General features: G+C 47.1%; 1 protein-coding gene across 2 annotated transcripts in view; it reads right to left on the bottom strand.

The window, feature by feature from the left end:
- COL2A1 (collagen type II alpha 1 chain) overlaps positions 1-20,191 on the bottom strand; it is a 63,745-nt gene extending 43,554 nt beyond the window's left edge. Inside the window, exons 1-16 of one of the 2 annotated variants that reach the window (XM_038378088.2) lie at positions 19,815-20,191; positions 16,146-16,352; positions 14,590-14,606; positions 14,115-14,147; positions 13,948-13,980; positions 13,807-13,860; positions 12,996-13,097; positions 11,494-11,571; positions 10,632-10,676; positions 10,463-10,516; positions 6,545-6,598; positions 6,277-6,330; positions 5,412-5,465; positions 5,265-5,318; positions 3,366-3,410; positions 605-658 (exon numbers count right to left, since the gene is read on the bottom strand). In XM_038378088.2, coding sequence (XP_038234016.1) covers positions 605-658; positions 3,366-3,410; positions 5,265-5,318; positions 5,412-5,465; positions 6,277-6,330; positions 6,545-6,598; positions 10,463-10,516; positions 10,632-10,676; positions 11,494-11,571; positions 12,996-13,097; positions 13,807-13,860; positions 13,948-13,980; positions 14,115-14,147; positions 14,590-14,606; positions 16,146-16,352; positions 19,815-19,908 — 1,032 coding nt within the window. In that variant the 5' untranslated portion in view covers positions 19,909-20,191. The remainder of the gene's footprint in view (positions 1-604; positions 659-3,365; positions 3,411-5,264; positions 5,319-5,411; positions 5,466-6,276; positions 6,331-6,544; positions 6,599-10,462; positions 10,517-10,631; positions 10,677-11,493; positions 11,572-12,995; positions 13,098-13,806; positions 13,861-13,947; positions 13,981-14,114; positions 14,148-14,589; positions 14,607-16,145; positions 16,353-19,814) is intronic. The other variant, XM_038378089.2, reaches the window with a different exon arrangement.
- Between the last annotated feature and the right edge of the window lie 231 nt (positions 20,192-20,422).

Below are 20,422 nucleotides of genomic sequence, written 5' to 3'. Positions count from 1 at the left end.
CCAATAGGGGCTGGCAGTGTCATTTTGGAAGGAGATTATATTTGGTTATTTCGGACCTGGGATTGGCCGGGATTCTGCTCTAAAGTATTAAAGAGTTTCCCACTCATTCAGGGCATAAGAGGGGCCCCATGATTACTGATGATTGCAATTTTTCCACCGCCATGTTTTTTCAATGAGAAATGGCATTTTTGGATGCAACTTCCCCTCCAAAACGTCCATTTTCTTGCAAATTTTTGTGGAACCCTCCCCCACAACTAAACATTTTTAAACCAAAATATTTTGGTTTTAGGGCTTTTTGACAATAACCTGAGATTGTTCTGATGGGAAGGAAAAAAATGATTGTTTTGTCAAAATTTCTCATAGGGAAAAAGAATAATTTCCCGACTAGCTCTCCCCACAGTACCGGTATTGTGCAACTCAGTGACCAGATCCCTTCCCTGAGAGGCAGCAGGGGAAGTGTCACTGTGTGGGAGGAGTTGCAGGGAATTATAATGATGGTGGTTAGTTACTATTATTGTCCTGGTATGTTATACACCTATTACACAGCAATTGGATGCAGGGGCCGGGAAGAGCAGGCAGTGTGGAAGGAAACTTTAATACTCACAGCAGCACCAGATGGGCCGGGACGTCCTCTTTCGCCTGGGAGACCACGGGGCCCCTGGAAAACAGCAATGAAAATAATGAGGCTTGTCTTATTACAGTCCCCTCAAGGCAAACCTTTTGTGTGCTCTCAATCTCCACCTTTTAGCACCTTTTTAGTTATATCAGAATTAACTATAATGAGTGCATCAAAGAAATCTGGGTAAGCCTGATCCTCAGTTCCTGCACTTCAAAGCACCCTTTGCATTCCTTGTATTCTGGAGCTGTGCCCCTGGTATAAGTTGAAGCAGCCTTGGGGTTGCTCTAGCTTTCACTCTGCTTCCCATTGCCTCACATTGGCATGGAAAGCTGACAATAGCCATAATGCAGGGTTCTCCAGCCACATCCCCCACTTCAGCCCCTATTCTGGGGGGCTGGGAGCAGGGCCAGTGCAAAGCATTAACATCAGCTTTACATTGGCCTGTGCAGAGGGTGCTCTCAGAATGTCTACACGTGAAGCCTGGGGCCTGTCTCCGGGTTTGAGCCCAAGTCCCACTTCTGTCCACATATGCGTCAGCCTGATTCGGGTTGATAAGCACACAGGACCTGGGTACCAAGATCCTGCTAGGAGGGTGGGTTAGAGCCCGAGACCCACTGTGGCTCAGGTCCAAGGCCTGTCATTTTGCAGTGTGGATGCAGGTCAAGCTGCAGAGCTCAGTCTGAAGGTCTCTGTAGCGTAGTGTGGATGCATTCGCACGGCTATGAGACCCGGGTCCAGCAAAAATAAACCCAGGTTTACAATGCAGTGTAAACGCTCACAAACAGGCTTGGAAACACCAAGTCCACAAGACTGGGTCCCACACACCCAGGCTTAGCGTCCATGTAGACACCCCCTCCAGGGGCCATATATAGCAGCATAAAGGAGCCATAACCTAAATGAAAATCAGGCCGTGACCCAGCCTTCATGTTGTGACTGGGCAGCACAATTGACTGTTATCCTACACCTGCTCTTGGGCTGAGATGTGAGAATGCTTTAACCAGCCAGATGTGCTTCATGTCTAGTGAGTGCCAAAGCTCCTGCACACAGAGAGAGCTGGTTTGGGGCGGTTTTTTTTGTGATGTGAGAGACATTGGGCGGGACTGAAGAGATTTGGGTGCTGGCCCTTTGCCCTTCTCAGCACAGGATTGTTACAAATATCCATGCAACTATTAACAGAGGCAGGCTTGTCCAGTGGCTAGATCACTGGCCAGGGAATCGGGATACCGGGGTTCTATTTCTGGGTCTGCCATGTAACCGAGGGCAAGTCAGCTCAGTGCCTCAGTTTCCCCTCTTGTCTAGACTGTAAGGCCCAGATTTTTTCCTAAGTGCCTAAGTTCCTTTTAAAAATGAGATTTAGGCTTCTAAATCATTTAGGCATTGGGACGCTGAGTGCAGCAACAGCTAAATACTTTAAAAAATCTAGGCCTAAGGTCTTTGGGCACTATCTCACTCTGCGTTTATACAGCACCTATCTGAGGGGGACCCTGATCTCAGCTGAGCCCAGCAGGTGATAAATAATAATAAGATAAGAACGGCCATACTGGGTCAGACCTGTGGTCCATCTAGCCCAGTGTCTTGTCTTATGACAGCAGCCAGTGCCAGAAACTTCAGGGGGAATAAACAGAACAGGGCAAATCTGAGTGATCCATCCCCTGTCGTCCTGTCCCAGCTTCTGGCAGTTGGAGATTTAAGGACACCCAGAGCATGGGGTTGCATCCCTGATCATCTTGGCTAATAGCCACTGATGGACCTTTCCTCCATGAACTTATCTAATTCTTTTTGAACTGAATTATATTTTTGGGCTTCACAACATCCCCTGGCAATGAGTTCCACAGGCTGACTGTGCATTGTTTGAAGAAGAACAAAACTTCCTTTTGTTTGTTTTAAACCTGCTGCCTATTCATTTCATTGGGTTCTTGTGTTACATGAAGGGGTAAATAACTCTTCCCTAGTCACTTTTTCTAAACCGTTCATGTTTCAGAGCCCTCTATCATATCCCCCCTGAGTCGTCTCTTTTCTAAGATGAAAAGACCCAGTTTCTGGGTCTCCCCTCATGTGGAAGCCTCTCCAGCCCCCTAATCATTTTTGTTGCCCTTCTCTGCACCTTTTCCAATTCTGATATATCTTTTTTGATATAAGGAGACCAGAACTGCACACAGTATTCAAGGGGTGGGCACACCATGGATTTCTATAGCAGCATTATGGCATTTTCTGTTTTATTACCTATCCTTTTCCTAATGGTTCCCTAAATTCTATTTGCTTTTTTGACGGCTGCTGCCCATCGAGTGGATGTTTTCAGAGAACTACCCCAATTGACTCCAAGATCTTTCTTGAATGGTAACAACTAATTTAGACCCCATCATTTGGTAGGTAGAGTTGGGATTATTTTCCCCAATGTGCATTACTTTGCACTTATCCACATCAAATTTCATCTGCCATTTGGTTGCCCAAACAGACAATAGCAATCACAGCAGAGTTACCCGAAAGAGAAACATCAGGTGTATGGGGATGTTGGGATTAGGGGGTTATCCTGGGCAAGTCACTACCATTCCCTCTCTTGGTCTGTCTGCTCTATTTAGACCATAAGCTCTTTGGGACAAGGCCTGTCTCGCACTCTGTGTTTGTACAGCACCCAGCACAAGGGGGCCCTGATCTTGGCTGAGGTTTGTACAGCACCCAGCACAACGGGCTTACCCCCAGGCATTGCTATACTATAAATAATAATAACGGGGAGGCTCATACTCACCATGGGACCAGGAGAACCATTCTCACCAGGTGATCCAGCTTCGCCCTAGAATGTAAGAGGCAAAGAGAATTAAGTCCCATCTTGCCCTTGTCACCGATTCCTATAAAGAGGCAGAGACAGCGCTACAATGCTGCAGACACCCACACTGATTCCCACGGGGAATCATGCAGGCAAAAGAAATACCCACGAAATGACCACTGGGGCCTTATGCACATCCATAGCTATAAAGAGGGCAGATGTACACAGCCAGCTATCAGCAACAGCTCTCGCTGCTGGAAAGTGGGAATGGGGGTGGGTGATTCTGCCCGGAGGAGTGGGATGTTCTAGGGGGTGCTGCTGAAGGGGCAGGGCATGGAAATGGATTACGGGGCATCTATTAGGGAGGAGATGGAATAGATGCTACTGCTGCACTACTAGAAGAGCTATACATTGGAACCACCTTAGAGGGAAACACAGACGCTGCATTGAAGCCCATGGACACTGAGGCGGCGAAGGGAGATGCTTAGCGGGAAAGTGGAAGCAGGGTACGGGACTGTGGAGACAGCTTTCCTGCGTGGCCAGTGGGGAGGGATAGACAATGAGCACCAGTAGGTAGCACTAGTCACATTTCTCTCTGCTTCTAATATTGGCCCTGCCCATTTCATATTGCCAGCACCATCTTTTAGGGTTGAACGGAGCTGATCTCTAGTACTGAGGCATTTACCAGATCAAAGGCCATAGATCGATCAATCGCTCTATCTCCATAAACCCCAAACTATCTATCTATCTATCCCCATACACCCCCTCTATCTATCTATCTATCTATCTATCTATCTACATACACCCCATACTATCCATCTATCTATCCATCCCCATACATTCCCTCTATCTATAATCTATCCCCAAACATCCCTTCTATCTATTTATCTACCTATATATCCCCATATACCCCCTCTATCTATCTATCTATCTATCTATCTATCTATCTATCTATCCATCCCCATACACCCCCTCTATCTACCCCTAGAGACACCCTTTATCTATCATCTATCTCCAAACACCCTGTCTATCTATCTATCCATCTATCCCCATACACATCTATCTATCTATCTATCTATCTATCTATCTATCTATCTATCTATCTATCTATCTATCTATCTCCATACACCCCATACTCTCTATCTATCTATCTCTCCATCCCCATACACCCCCTCTATCTAACCTAAAATTTTATCTAATATCAAGACCCACATCTGTCTATCTATATCTATCCCCATACACAGAGTCATAGATTCGTAGCATTTAAAGCCAGAAGGGACCATTAGATTATCTAATCTGACCTGGAAATCACAAGCATTCACCCATTTACCCCTGTGTTGACAGCAATAACTTGTGTTTGGCTAATGCACGTCTTTCAGGAAGGCATCTGGTCTTGAGTTAAAGACATACTCGTCTTTCTGTCTAATTTCAAGATCGATATCGATGTAGCTACTTGATTCCAGGTCTCTCATCTATCTGTTCTATTCTGTCTAACCTGCCTCGAATTATCTATCTAGGTTTCTACACCGGGCCTATCACCCCAGCACCTGGGCCGAACACCAGGTTCACTTGACGAGCTAGCTGAGTCACTCAGCCAACCTGAGTTCAAATCTTGATTCTGCTACTGCCTTCCTGTGTGACCTTGGGCAAGCACCTTTATCCCACTGGCTCTCCTTCTGTTCAGACTGTGAGCTCCTTGGGGCAGGTATGATCTTTCACTATGTTTTTATCCAGTGCCTAGCACAACGGGGCCCTGATCTTGAGTTTCCCCCTCTAGTCGCTACCGTAATGCATGTAATAATTAGCAATACTAATAACTTCCCAATGATCGGTTTTGTTTCAGATGATAGAAACTGGAATCCTGTTGGCTAAACGCCTCACCTTAGCACCTGCAGCTCCTGCTTCTCCTTTGGAGCCGTCTAACCCAGGGTAACCCTAGGGAGAGAAGCAAAGTCGTGGTTACTGTCCCAGCGAGCTCGAGCAAAGGGAAGAGCCAATGCTTTGCAAGTCATAACCACATGTGCTTACTCTGTGACCTTTGACTCCTGGGAGACCTGGGGTTCCTGGAAAGCCTCGAGCCCCCTAAAATGAAAGAAACGGGGTTCAGTCCAAACGAAAGGCAGGGAATACAGAAGAGGGCAAAAAAGGATCAAGTTTCTCAGATATGTTCAGATGTTATATTGTTAACAAGCTCCAGGAACAGGAAGTAAAGCATTCTTACTGTGCTTTGTTGATCAGGATAACATATAGCGCCAGATTAGACTAACATATAGAATCAGATTATGGGGTAATATATAGCGCCATATTACAGTAATATATAGGGCCATGTAGAGTAATATAGAGAACTATATTAAAGTAACATATAGGGCCACGTAGTGTAATATAGAAAGCCAATTTAGGGTAACATATAGGGCCAGATCAGGGTCACATATAGGATCATACTGGGTAATATGTAGAGCCAGATCAGGGTAGTCTATAGGGCTAGATCCTCAGCAGGTGTAAATCAAGGGACTTATGCCAATTTACACCATAGAGAATTGTTTGTGACGGGCTTGAACCAAAGTCCTGCATCTGAATTGCTGTGAACGTCGGGGAAGTTCAGAAGCCCACTGTCCCGAATGGCCCGTGATCATTAGTGGGTAGGGACTTAAATCCCAGTCTAGCCTTCAGTCTGAATTTTGAAGCCCTGAGCCCCTCTCTGGTGGTAACAACCTGATGTCTCTTTGGCAAATATCATTAGGTTTTAATGGTTCATTTCCCCCAACTTCTCCTGGTTAAATAACAAAGGAGACAAGAGACTCTGGTGGGCTGGTGACTGCGGCCTTCCTGCCATCCAGCCATGCCTCTGGGCCACATCGGTATATACTGGACGTCAGAGCCTGGAGCCCTATACCTGAGGGCCAGGGGATCCGCGTTCACCAGATTTGCCGGGTTTGCCTGATTCGCCCTGAGAGAGAAAGAGAGAGAAGAAAATCCCTTAGCTTCCTTCAGAGCGATCTTGGAGCGAGGCACAGCGTAGCAAGAACCAGGGGGCAAAACCCTCTGCTCTGATCATTGATACATTCCGTTTCGCATGCTGGCTGCTTGCCTTCCAACCAGCTTTGATGTCAGTGGCTGGCAGAAGCTGCCCTGCAAGGAACGAGTGGCTACAGAATACTTACATCATCACCAGGTTTTCCAGGTGGTCCGGGAGGCCCTCGGGGACCCATTGGACCCTAGAAGGACAGACAGAGCGAGTGTGACATGTGCAAGGCAGGCAGGGCATTCAGAGAGAATCAGAACCTTTTTTAATTGAGTCACAATAATCTATATCATTAAGGGGGTCTCGGGGTTTGGGGTCGTCACAGTACAGGGCAAGAGATAACTCGGCTAATGGGCTTCGAAGGCAATGTTGTCTCAAAGGGGAACTACAAATCCTTGCATTGGCACCTGCCTTTTTGGTGGGGCTGTGGGTTGGGGACTCCCAATATTCTGCACTGGGGCTAGGCAAAGGGTTATGGGGGAAGCTCACTAACCCTTCCAAAAAAGACCAAATAGTTTGGGCCCAGCTAAAACCAGCCTCCCTGGGACTCTGCATATGGCTGACTCCAACATCACTCTCCATCTCAGAAGAGTTCGGGCTCTGGGAGTCCATCCCCAGATTCAGGTGGCCAGAGAAAGCTGGCAAGGGAAGAAATTGGCCAGTCAGGTTGGGGAAGAGAGAGAAGTCCAGCTATTTTCCCCAAGCGGCCTGCGCTCTATGCCAGCCTGGGATGGTGTCGTGCTGTCATCATGTTTACATCACACTGCCACATGGTGACATCACGCACTGGAAATATCAGGGTCAGGGTTTGCTGAACTAACTCCCCACTGCCCTGGCCACAACCTGGAAACTTTCTCTGGAAATCTACAGCAGCTGAGTGGCTCCTCCCAAATACCCCCTGCTTCCCTGAGTGGGGAGGGCAGGGTGCAATAAACAGAGCCGTAAAACCTCTAGCTGTGAGCTTGGCAGCTCTCAAAGGCTAAGCGGCGTTGGCCTGGAGGGGAGACCTCCGAGGAAAGCTACAGCTTCTGTAGGAAGCAGGATCGGTGAACCAGCAGAGGGGGCTCTTCTCTGTGCGTCAGCACTGAACCAACCGTGCGACACCGTGTTGCCAGAGATGCTCTGATGGGACACAAAAGCGAAGTTCTCCCCATTAAAGACACTGTCAGGTGTTTTGTTAGAGTAAGGTTGTAGACTCCAAATGGCAGCTCAGACTGCCTGCCTAAAGCCAAGCTCCTCTTGGAATGGATATTCCTTGATCCCAGTTTTGGACTCCACCCCATAGCATTACCCCATTTAGCACCAACTTGCTAGGGGTTTATGTAACCTAGCTTCCAAAGACCCACCCCTGCCCTTGGAAGAAGATTCCACCGCCTGACCCATCTCACCGTCAGGAAGTTTCTCCTGACATTTGTCTGAATTCTAACTCTCTCGTTAATTTCCTCACATTGCTCTTTGTTGGGATAACCACCCTGGAGCAAGCTAAATGGGCCCGATCCTCGGGTGGTGTAACTCAAAGTTGGCATCCATGGAGATACATTGATATAAACTAGCTGTGGATTTGACGTCCCTGCTCGCAGATCTGAGGAGGACAGCTGCTCCTGCTTATGGAGTGTCTAAGTCAGAAGAAACAATAGCACTATACTCATGAGACTGTTTTTATCTCCCTCTCCTTCTTGGCTGTTGCTCAGCAAAGCTCTTTGAATCATTTCTCTTAACCCAATGCCACCGACACCCAACTGATCTTCTTTGAACTCCCTCCAATTTGCTGATAACTCTCAGCCCCCAACTGGGTAAAGTCATACTAGAGCATCGGTTCTCTTCTATTTCCATACCGCCCTCCCCCCATTGAGCCGGGATCTAGCTAGCCACCCCCACAACGAAGGATGGTGTAGTGGCTAGGGTGCTAATCTAGGACTGGTTTCAACGCTTTGGGCTGGCATAGACCTCCTGGGCAAATCACTCAGGCCAGAATCCTCAAAGGTGGGAAATCAATGGGAGTCTGGTGACTAAATACCTTTGAGGATCTGAGCCTTAGTTCTCAGTTCCGCAGCTGTAAAATGGGATTGACACCACTTCCCTACCTCATAGGGTGCTGGGAAGATAAACACATTCAAGGTTGCAAGGTGCTCAGAAGCTACCGTAATGGGGGCTGGATAAGTACCACGGATAGATCCACCCACTCCCTGCATTTAGCCAGGGCTGGGTGGGTTGTGACCCCCAGGTTAAGAACCACTGTATGGAAGCATTCGAGAAGTGTTCTAATTTCCCTGCCCTAGGATGCTTCTGCAGATGCAACTCCAAACTGCTCGCCCTGTTTGCACTGCAAACTCCTGTCCAAGTGGCTGATTATCTTGCCTCTCTCTCTCTTTTAATGTGGTCGGTTCCTCCCTCCCCTTAGTTGGCTGGTACGAGGACTAAGGAGGGATGGGATGAAACTGAACACGAGGAAAAACTCAGGTTGGAACATCGGAGGGGGGGAAATGTCCTGATCATGAGATCTGTTATAGGACGCTCCCAGGGTAAGCAGTCGAAGCCCCATGGCTTGGCAGGACTGGAAAAAAACCTGTTAGCATAAAGAATGACCCAGAACAGGCTAGGGTGAGGAATGGATTAGATGATCCTTTACTGTAGTCCTTTGGATCATTCCCACCCCGCCCAATGGATTAGCATTTGTCCACGCTGCATCTTATGTTGCTATTTTCCAGGTCTATCTGCGCTCCTTCACAAATTTTTCCCGTTCCTGACTGTTGTTTGCAACTCTCCCAAACATAGTCTCATCTCCCAGCCACATTAATGGGCTGTTTGCCTCCCAGACCATTAATGTAGAGGTTATACAGGACCGAATCTAACACCAAGGCCTGTGGTGCCCCACTATATAAATTACCCTTGGTCATAGGTAGGAAGTATAGTCTCATGGGTAGGACACTTGTCCAGGACTCAGCCGTCCTGAGGGTGGGGGGTATCTATTCCCATCTCTGCTACAGATTGCCTGGGTAGCCTTGGGAAAGCCACTTAATTAACCCAGTACCTCAATTTCCCTGTCTTTAAAATGGGGTGTTATCTTTCTCTACATGTTTTAGGATAACATCCATTAGTGTCTGTCAGGCTCCCAGGTGCTACAGTGATATCAGCACAGAGCCACGCCTTGCCAGTTGTGCCTCTCCAAACCAATGTGAAACAGGCACAGGATCAAATACCTAATTCCAACCTCTACGTATATTACATCGACTGAGCTCCCCTGCGTCCTAGATCCTTGCCCCCGTCTCTCCATCACCATCGGAGCTGAGCCCCTTGGTCCTTTTGTCATCCTGCCATGCAAAGTGATCGACTGCGTCTGGACTTACAACTCCCCCTTCCCCACCATCACTGCCACCAGCCACACAGCTTCTCCAGTGTACAGCATCAGCGCACATCCTTGTCACGCTGTGTGCCCCTAAGATATACACACCGAGCCTGAGTCTCATGGGCACTAAGGCCCCTTTACACCACCTGAGCAAGACAAAGAAGCCTTAAAGTAGGAGTGAGCTCAATGTGCACCCACTTTATTGGCACCCTACATGGCCAGGGCCGTGTACACGGTCTTTATGTGGATCAGAATCTGTCCCATTAATTCTGTTTCCTTTCTGTTCATCACACTGATCATCAGCCTCCTGTGTCTAAAGCCGAGGCTTGAGATTTTTCAAATCCACCACCAGGAACGAGAAGCCCAATCCCCATTAGTTATACTGGGAACTGTGTATAGGCCCCTTTGAACACCTCGGCCTATGTCTCTAACCTAAGCATTCCCTCAGTCTATCTCCCCAGCTTTGATTATCAGCGAGATCATAGCGGAGATTCAGAGAAGGGTGATTTCTGCTCAGAGAAGTTGGCATTGGGGTCTCTTGGTGGAGGGACTTTTTGGAATGAATTCCTCAGGGCAGCTCTAATGTAGCTCACATTTCTGGGAGGTTTGCGGGTGCAGCTGGGGTGTTGGCTGTTTGCATGGGTAACTGAGGTGTCGATTTGTGCCAGGTCACGGCCTCTTTGGCCAAAAGCGAAGCTGCTCGTTACTCACCGAAGTTCCAGGTTCCCCAGGCTCTCCAGGGTTGCCTTGAAATCCTTGAGGGCCCTGCAACATATAGCAAAGGAGCCTCATTAGCCATCTCAACAATGATGCTCTATCTATTCGCTATGATATTTTACCCCCAATGAGACAGATTGCTCCTGAAAGAGCAGGCACTTACAGGAGCGCCCGATGGTCCTGGAGGTCCTCGCGGTCCCATAGGTCCCTACATTGGGAAACAAAAATCACCGTCAGTAAGAAAATCTCTAAGCCCCCCGCCAAGTGAAAAGGGGCAAGAGATTTCCGCTGATGGCCCATAAAGAACAAGGATCTTTCCCCCTCAGCAACAGAGGATTCTGAAATCGTCCCTCTTATATTCAGCCCCTCCGAAGACAACACCAAGAACTATTTTTCCTTTAGAAACTACTTGGAAAGGCGGGGGGGGGAATGCAGCATGCTTTCTCCTGGACTGTAGCCATGTTTACTAAACCCTGCTTTTCATTTACTGCTTGCCAAGAAAGGCTGGAGAGCAGAAATTTCCTGCTGGAAATCTTGTGGGATCTTGAAGAACAGTAGCTGCTGTCATGCATTCCTCAGCCATGGTCCAAAAGTTACAGAGACCAACCCCTAAACAAAACGTTCTATAACTTTCCCTCCCAGGAGAGTCTATTTAAACAATTTGGCGTGTGACTTGGGATGCCCTGGCAAGCAGAGCAGAAGCCGAGGCAATTAAGTCATCTTGTGTGCTAAGTAAATCCTTGGTTATTCAACCATTTTATAGTAATTTTAGTGGGTTGTGGCTAGGAGGACAGGGACAGAATCTCGGCGGGTGAAACTCAGCATGGCCTTCGATGGGGCTGTGCTGAATTCCACCAGCTGAGGATCTGGCTCATAGATTATATCGAGCTGTGTTTTAATGGTTGGATTTTTCAAGTTGCTGAGCAACCCCCAGCTCCTGTCAACTTCAATCCTAAATATCAGGCCTCCCACAAAGAGGCCGCATAGTGTCCCAGTTGCTAAAAGGAAGCAGAGAACTGTCTTACCATAGGTCCCTGCATCACACCCAACTGAGCGCCACCAGCCTTCTCATCGAATCCTCCCGCCATCTGAGCAGCAAAGTTCTGCAAACAAGACCAAAGCACAGACACATCTGAGTGGGGTTCTTTTTCATGATCAGTCAAGCCATGCGATGGGCATGTGGGCGGCAAAGTGATCACTATTGGTATCCTAAAGTTTTTGGTAAAGTGTTAATATTGGTAAAGTATTTGGATCCATTAGGAAAAACAGACAAGCCAGTGTAAACTGATAAGCAATAAACCAGTGAACCAAACGTATCCTGTACCTGATAAGCAACCATTTCCGTGTCTCAGAAAAAATCAAAATGAGGTTTTTTAGACCTGTTATTTGCTAGACATCGATTTGCAGTAAATAAGCAAAATGTTACAACATTTCATTTTAAATTTCCTCACGGTTATTACTTCAGGGTCAGCCTTTTTATCTGGTGATATTTAGAGGGGAGAAATTTCTTTGAAGAATAAGAAAAAATCATTTAAAAAGGCCAAATGATTTCGGTACCGTCATTTCCTCTGATTATATTTTGCTTCTAGTGGAGACACAAGTGAAGGGCACTTTCCAACAAGAAAAATCATTCTGTGTTGTTTTTATTTTTTTAAAGAAACTGCCCAAGAGTTCCTCATAAATCTGAAGTGATTCATTCATCTGAAAGACCAGGAGATTAGAAAACTCACACACAATGAATCTAAATATAGTGCACAGCATTTGGGGTAATTAAAATGCGCCTTTCAATGGGGCGCCATTGAGTTAAATTTGCACCAAACAATAAGCTTGGTCTTGCACAAGGTAAGCCCAACAGAAATGTTTCCTTAGATTTTTTTTGAAGCTATCACCACGTGGTATCTACCTGCCCCCCTACCCCTCCACACACATCAATCACTGCAGGGTTGGGCTAGTGCATGGGAATCACAGAGTAAAATTGACCAGGAACAGAAGTGAAATACTAAAAGATTCCCTTGTGGTATTTGTAGCCTTGGGCTACCTCATGAAAGCCACGGACTAGGAACATTAGTGAAACTTTAAATATTCCCAAGCAATGTTTGCTCCCACTTGCTGCAGCTGTGGGCTAGTGCAAAGGGCACCCTAGAGTGAAACTGACTAGGGACAGAGGTGAAATTGACTTGTGAGCCAGTGAAATGCTAGAGCAATAAAGGCCTTTATTACTGTATGTCTTCACAGTGTCTAACAGCGGGGCGCGGGGATCAGTAGCTGCAAAGCAAATAACAACTAATGGGGAGGAAGCAAGTTAGCTGATAAAAAGTCTTGCATTCTGAATAATTGAAAATGTTGTTATTTAATTTTTCATAGGAGCCCTAAAATGACATAAATATTCCTATTGAATAAGTGACTCCAGCTGAATTATACAGTATTGGGACACACTCCAAAGGCCCTTTCAATCAGTCTGTGCAGCCACATGTCCTGGATGTGAAGGTTAAAAAACAAACAAACAAAAACACCTGAGGATACTCACTCCGCCAAGCCCAGGGGGCCCTGGGGGACCCGGGAGCCCTGGGGGTCCGGGGTTTCCAGGGGTACCAGGTTCGCCATCTCTACCCCGAGGGCCAGGAGCACCCTACAAGGAACAAAGAAGAAAGGTGACTCCAGACAGACACCCAGGAAAAGCTAACTGCAGTCTGCGCCCTGATGTGACATGAGTCCTTGGAATGTAAAAGGCTCATAGTGTATATTATCAATTCCCTACCATTTGGTTATTTGTAATCAATTATGAATTCTATATGCTCCATTATTGTTATGCATTAAGTATAATTATGAATAGAGAGTGGTGCCTTATTCATCGGCATGTCAATGGCCCAGTGTGTGTTAATTACATATCATTCATTATGAGTAGTAATTTATTATCAGTGACAGATTGCCAGGCATTAAGGACTGAGCATCCTTACTATTCATCCAGAGTGGTGCTTTATTCGTCTGAATGTAGGCAACTCACTGCACATATTAATCATTTTACACATGAATTACATTAATTAATACCACTGTTATGGAGCTTAGTTATTGTTAATATAGCACCATAATGGAACCATGGTGCTTTAGATATATAGGGTCCTGGTCCATGACTGAGTCCCCTAGACATCCTCATCATCACAGATGGCAAGTTCTCTGCCCTGATGAGATTGCAGTTTAATCTGAAAGACTATTTTTCATGTGTTAAGAGGCAGTAATATTAAGAGGGGGACGTGCCACGTTGATGCTTTTGGAAGTATTTTAACCCATGGTTTGGTTTGTTTTTTTGCTCTGTGTTGGTTATTTTGTCTTAAACTCACTTTTTCGCCTTTGTCCCCACGGTCACCCCTTGGTCCTTGTTCCCCTGCAGGTCCCTGAAACAGGTGAGACAGGAGGAGTTCAATAGTCTCCAATGTTTTGCCCACAAGCATTCAAACGATGTGATAAAGTAAGCTCCTCACCTGTGGTCCAGGTGGTCCTCTTGGTCCTACGACCTGGGTGGGAGAGAGAAACATAGGAAAACTTAGCTGAGAAGGATGCTCACACAGGATTCTCTCAAAGCACCCTATGTGCCCCTATGGGAAATAAATGAATGGAAGACATGCAGAAAACTCAGATTAAAACTTACATCTTTAATATCACCAGGTTCCCCTTTTTGTCCCTGCAATGCAAAGCAGCTGGAATTAGAACACTGCACACAACTGATGTGTGTGATTATACATCCTGCCCCCTGCCTAGCCCACTGCTAGACCCATCACAGAAATGCAGCTAATCCCCATCCTGTGCGTCTGCACAATCCCGCAAAGAACTGAACAGAGCACTTCAGCACACTCTGCGCTTTAAGCACTGTATAAGCACCCGTATAACTGCATCCACACTGCCGGGTTGCACCGCTTTAACTAGGCCAGTGTAATTAAAATGGTACAACTTGTGTGTCTATCTGGAGTCTGATTCTGTTTCACTTCCAGTGGAGTCACTCCTCATTGATAACAGTGTCAACTGAGAACAGAATCTGGAACGCTACACCCATGGAACTGTAATAAAAACCAAAGAAGGGAAAATGTGCTGGTGGTCATGAAAAATAATACTAACAATGATCTCACCTTGGGGCCAGGTTGCCCTGTTGAAATGAGAGAGAGAAAGTGTCAGCATCATGATGAAACCCACCATTTCAGCGCACAAAGATGCACACGACAAGGCATTGGATAAGACTCCAGGGACGGATGTGATTGGGGTAACATCAGTTTCTCCTCTACACCCAACTGCGTGAGTATTGCTGTCACTGCTCTGCTGGAGGGGTGATAAATTGTCCAGCATTTCACAGATACAGGCAAGGCTTCATGCAAAGCATCGTGGGATAATAGGCTTCCAAATAGCTAATGGCAGGTGGCGAAAATTTCTAATGCAATTGCTAATGAAATTGCTAATGGCAGGTGAGCTAGTCACTTTGCCCTTCCAGAAAAGACCAGGGCATGGTTATGAAGCAGCCAAAGAATAATGCACTCAGACAAAATGAGTAGGTTAAAAAAAAACCCACCAAAACCAAGGAAAATCTTCTGAAGCCAGCGTGCCAAAGACCAAAAAAGGCAGGCATTAAAGCTACATTCAGCACAGGTCCAAATCAACATGATTGCATTTCAGGGGAAAATGTTAACATTTGCTCTCAACTCTTCGCTGACACTTGTGGGCTCGAAGGCATTTCCTAATTAAAGAGGGGGGCACACTGGAAAGTAGCCTGTGTCAGCAAAGGGTTAAAAAAGGCAACTTCTGCTTTCGATGGAACTAGAACAGAGAAGGTCTTTGAAACAGTGGCACTGAAATAGCTATTGGGCTCAGCTGAGGATCTCAAAACACTTCACAGATGGGAGTGAATTATGCCCCAGGCTGGGAGAGTTTTATGACCCATCCCCATTTTTCAGCTAGGGAAACTGAGTTTTTTACAAAGCCAGGCACAGAACTCTGACCTACATGGAGGCCTGGCCTCTCCTTTGATGCTCAGGACCACCCATGACCCCCTTGAACTTGGGAGTTCTTACATAACTTGGGCTCAAGGTCATTTTGGAGGTAGTATGAAAATTAAAAGAAAAGGAGTTTTGATCTTTGCTAGTACCAGAAGGCACGTTTTTATATCACAGCAAGAGAGCCTTTATTCTAGGTGCTATTTCTACTCAGCTCACCCTGCAATTTCTGACCCTGGTGTAGTGGTTAAATACTAAGGAAACAAAAAAAAAAATCCCATGTACTATGTATTTAGCACTGTCCAGTTTCCGCCTTTATGGCTTAGAAATCTGCAGGCTGTGGATTTAAATAAGGCTTCTCTGATGCAGAGAGATTTGATTCACTGTCAGGGCAGAGACAGCTTTGGTGTTGTCTTGCTGCCTTGGTAATTACTACAATATCTTTAGAATCGGGGCTGTTAGACTAATTGATTATGTTAATTATCTTTCTTCTCATCTGTGATTTGACCAAACTGTTATTTCAGACCTTCTACAGCCTAGGCAAAGAGACAGACCCAAATGAGTCCACGAGAAGTGGCCTTTCCTAGCTAGGTCCCATGGATGTTCCCGTCTTTTGCTGGGTGCTCATCCATTGGGGGCTATTGATCTTTGCAATTATCTGGAGTAATTTATTTATGGAAGGGAAATAAATAAATTACGACCGCTGACAGCAGGTTGGTCAGTTGGGCAGATAGGGCAGCATTCTCCGAAGGGGATCTCGGGGCTGGGACAGTCTCTCATTTCTTCGCAGATTATCTCGTCGCAGAGGATAGTCCCAGTGTCACAGACACAGATCCGGCAGGGCTCGGGTTTCCACACATCCTTATCACTATACCTCTGCCCATCCTGCACACAGCTGCCTGCCTCCTCTGTGCCAAAGGGAAAGGAAGGGAAGGGGGGAAATGAGACGCGGTGGGAGGGGAGGCAAAAGGGAGAAAACCAAAAGGGAGAGAGAGAGAAACAGGGTCATACCATCAGCATCAGTTACAGCAATCCCATACCAATTGCAATAGGGCATAGAAATAACCTCCCACGTTCATGGTCCAAGCCAGCTCCCTGCCAGCTCCCAGGTGGGATGGTTTTGGTTTTCCCATCTTCCTTCAACATCTCACAGATTAGTACATGGATCTCTTGGCCACTCCAGAAGCAGAGCAAAACATGGAGGCCTGATGATAGCTCTTCGGCCTCCTCAAGAAGATACTGTGAGGAAGAACTCTCCTGAAGGCCCAGGGCTCTTGTGCTACTGACGCTGCTGTAAGGTTCAAGGCTTCCCACCTGGCACTTTATTAATTTCCCATCGCGGTCACTTTCGCTGAGAGAAACTGATGACATAGCTGTGCCCATGAGTCAGGTAGAGTTCTTAGCAGCCACAAGCTATGTCCACTTTGGTCAAGCTCAGCTCAGCCCTCTTGTGCCTCCTTCATGAACCCCCTGTGTCTCTTTTCTACGGGGGCCTGTGCGTTTTTCCAGCAACCAGACCTGAACTGGGTTTCACACTAGTTCTACATGGGTGTCATTCCATTGGCTCCAGTAGAATTACTCTGGATTTACACTAGTGTAGATGGGGAAGCGAATCAAGTCTGGATTCTCTTTCTCAGCGCTGCCAGAAGGGGCAGGGTTACAGCAGTCTGCTTTGTTTAACCTCATCCCACCAGAAAAAAATATAAATGGGGAAAAGGTGGAGAGAAAAGTAACAAAGAAGATTCTTTAAATGCCCCCTGGCTGCTTCTGGAATGTACTGTGCAGACCGAACCCTGTGATGAACAAAGAGCAACAGCCCTGGCTCATTCTCTCCAGGCAAAGGCTGTTTTTCTAATCAAAACACCATAAACGAGAAACAAACTGAATCAAAGTCAAACCTACGAATGGACCAAGGAACCTGGAAGGGCGGCGGGGGGTGTGTGAATGGCTGCAGCCGGGGGGGGGGTGCTTGTGGGGGCCACAAAAAATGCAAAAGAAACAAGCATCCAACTGTCACTGGGAGAGTTCATTATAATATTATCCCAATTATAACAGCTCAATAGAAGGGGTTCTTGACAAGGGGAGACCCATAAAAAATATAAGTGCCTCTTTAACATCTGTTTCTCTCTCTCTCTCTCTCCCCCCCCCCGCCACGTGAATGTCTGAAGCCCTGATGGCAGCAGTTGATATGACAGGGGGGGTCTTTGTGCATGGAGCTGGGGCACCTTGGGGAGCCCAGGGGACCCTTCCTCTCATGAATGGGCCTTTTCTCGAGCACACACAGAGCTTGATTCACGTTGCACTGTTAGGAACCAGTTTAAATAAATAAGGGCAGCATTTCAACTCCATCTGGAAGCGATCGCTGCCAATCTCCCCTATGCAAACAAACTGCTCACAATGGGGAATTGAGTTCCCTCCATGACCTGGAGAACTTTTGCAGATGAGCCTCCCAAAAGAGCTAAAGCCATCTGAGCAGAAAGTAAGTTCCTCTCCTGGGAAACAGGATGCAATTCTTTGCTTTAGAGAAGAATAAAGCGCAAGGCATGCTCGGTTACGCCCATTCCTTGTGCTGCACACCTGAGGAATCCAAGCACATGATGAAGGATGCTAACTATACTTTAATCTAAACTAGAGAGGGCAGACAAGGCGTGAGATAGCAACTTAAAGGAACCGCTCTGCCAAGTTTTGGTGTACGATCAATATTCCTGCAGGGAATAGGAAAAGGAAACAATCACTCGTTGCTACAAATAGACTGATTCCCAAAGTGCAGCCTCCAACTTCTGAGTTCTCTTGGGGTGTATGTGGTGTAGGTGCTGGAGCTAGGGGGGCTGCCGCACCACCTGGCTTGAAGTGGTTTCCATCCTATCCAGGGTTTAAAGTTCAATGGATCTCAGCACCCCCACTATACAAATTGTTCCAGCACGCCTGGTATGTGGTCAGATGGAAGTGTGTCACTGGGAAATCTCACAAATCCAATCCTTTTGTTAGGAACTAAGCAAACTGAAAATGGCCTAGCAACTCTTTTGCGCCTGAATGGAAGGAATTTCAGCTCCTTTTTGCTGGAATCTCAGGCTGATTGTGGGAAAGACAGCATGGCCCAGAAGCAGGCAAGCAAGGAGGCATTTTCAGGCACTCTCTCTCTGCAATTGATTTACAGTCTGGAGCATATGGAGACAGAGATGGAATTCAAGCAATAGGAAACCTGCCCAAACAAGTGAAAAAAAAAATCCTTTCTACCTAATAAAGTTTCCAGCTTCCAGGCTGAATAATATGCCAGACCAGTAATTTTTCTGGGGGAGGGGGAAGGGCTGGCTGTGCATCAGACTTTAATGTCACAATTGCACAAGAGGATCATTTTGTTTCAAAGAGCAATTGAAATTATGATTGAATTGAAAAATTGAATTGAAAAAATGGTAAAATGTTGGGGGCAGGGAATGGGAATGCGCTCCCTCACTTGTCCCCTTGCTTTCCTCTTTGGGTTCAGATGGGGGGGGTTGGAAGGTGAAGGAGAAGTTGGACAATCTGTCTAGTGTGTCTGGAATGCCTCTGACCCTCCAGGTGGCCTCGTCTTGTTGGGGGGGGGGGATTTCCTTTCTGATCCTTAAACCAAAAGTCTGTTAGCTATCAACTTCTTCTGCACCTTACACACCAGCCTCAACTAAGAAGTGGGTTGGGATGAGGAGGAAAGTTGAAGGCTGTACAAAGGTCTTTCTTTGTGAGTCTCAGACTCTGGCTTGTCTGTCTTGGAATGTCCCCTTTGTCTGGCTCCCCCTGGGAACCCCCCCATCCCACTCAGCTTTGTTGCATTAACTCTTTCACCGCCACAAGAGGCAGGAAGATATTTTGTTCTCCCTTTGGTGGGTTCTGACCTGACCAGGTTATATTTTCCTCTGAAAGCCCTTTTCAGGGTGGAAATCAACTCAAGGAGGGGGATGGAAGCCAAAATAATAGGCAAGGAGAGGATTCACGACTGCAATGCTCTTCTAAAGCAACCAAGCATTATAATGAATAGGAACAAGCTTCTTCGCCAATCAGTAATTTGTCATCCCGCCGCAGTGAGCCTCATCCAGAATCCAGAGAAGGTACAGAGTGGGAGAAAAGGCAAATCTAAAAAGGAGCAATGGAAACCCCTGAGCTCAAAATCAAATACAGGGAGAACAGGAGGCCAGTTTTCCAGGTCTTAAGGTACTTTTTTTTTAAGCCACGTCTCCCAGGCCTGCAACTCTTGCTCCTACCAGCCCATCTTTCCCTCCCAGAAGCAGCGGTTTCTCTCTCTGTGTGTGTGTCGCTCTTTCTTCCCTTGCTTTCGTGTCCAGTTCCCCCCTTTCCCCTTCAGGATAAATTTTAAAGAAAGAAAAGGTGCAACTTACGGATATCCTCATCCTGGCATCTGACAATGGCTAGTAAAATGACGTGGGTGGCTGCGAGCAGCACTACAGTCCTTGAATCCACAAAGCTGAACATGTCTAAATGTTAGACATGCAGGACCTTTGTGTGTGGAGGAGAGAAAAGGGAGGAGGTTGGTTTCCCCAGTGACTACCGAGCCTTCATGCAGCCGAGTCCCCCCTGATTTTCTGGAAACAGCAGGAGAATCCAAGGTACCTAGGCCCCAGCAGAATCGCGGCGCCGTCTGCTCTGGGCCAAGGCACCAAAGTTAGATGGCCCCTCTGCCTTCTAGGAGCCGGTGTATATGCCCCGATCTCAGTCCTCCCCTGCCCCCCAGCTGCGCTGTAACTTGAGCCCTGAGCCCCGTCCCCAGGGCTGGAGACCCCTCCTCCTGCCAGCGCTTCAGTGCGGCCCTGGAGCCAAAAGGGGCACGAAGTTAGGGAGGGGAAGAAAAGGGAGGGGAGGGTCCCTACCTACCCCACCTCCTCCCCGAGGAGGCGCGGCGGGCAGCGCTGTGTCTCTCCAGACACACGCAGGGATGGGGCAGGGAGAGCGGCTCCCGTCCCTCTCCAAAGCGCCGCGCAATGGAGGA

The sequence above is a fragment of the Dermochelys coriacea genome, chromosome 20, assembly GCF_009764565.3.
Source record: "Dermochelys coriacea isolate rDerCor1 chromosome 20, rDerCor1.pri.v4, whole genome shotgun sequence".
In the NCBI taxonomy this organism is placed as follows: Eukaryota; Metazoa; Chordata; order Testudines; family Dermochelyidae; genus Dermochelys; species Dermochelys coriacea.
Note: the sequence above shows the minus strand (reverse complement) of the source record. Positions and strands in the feature narration are given on the sequence as shown.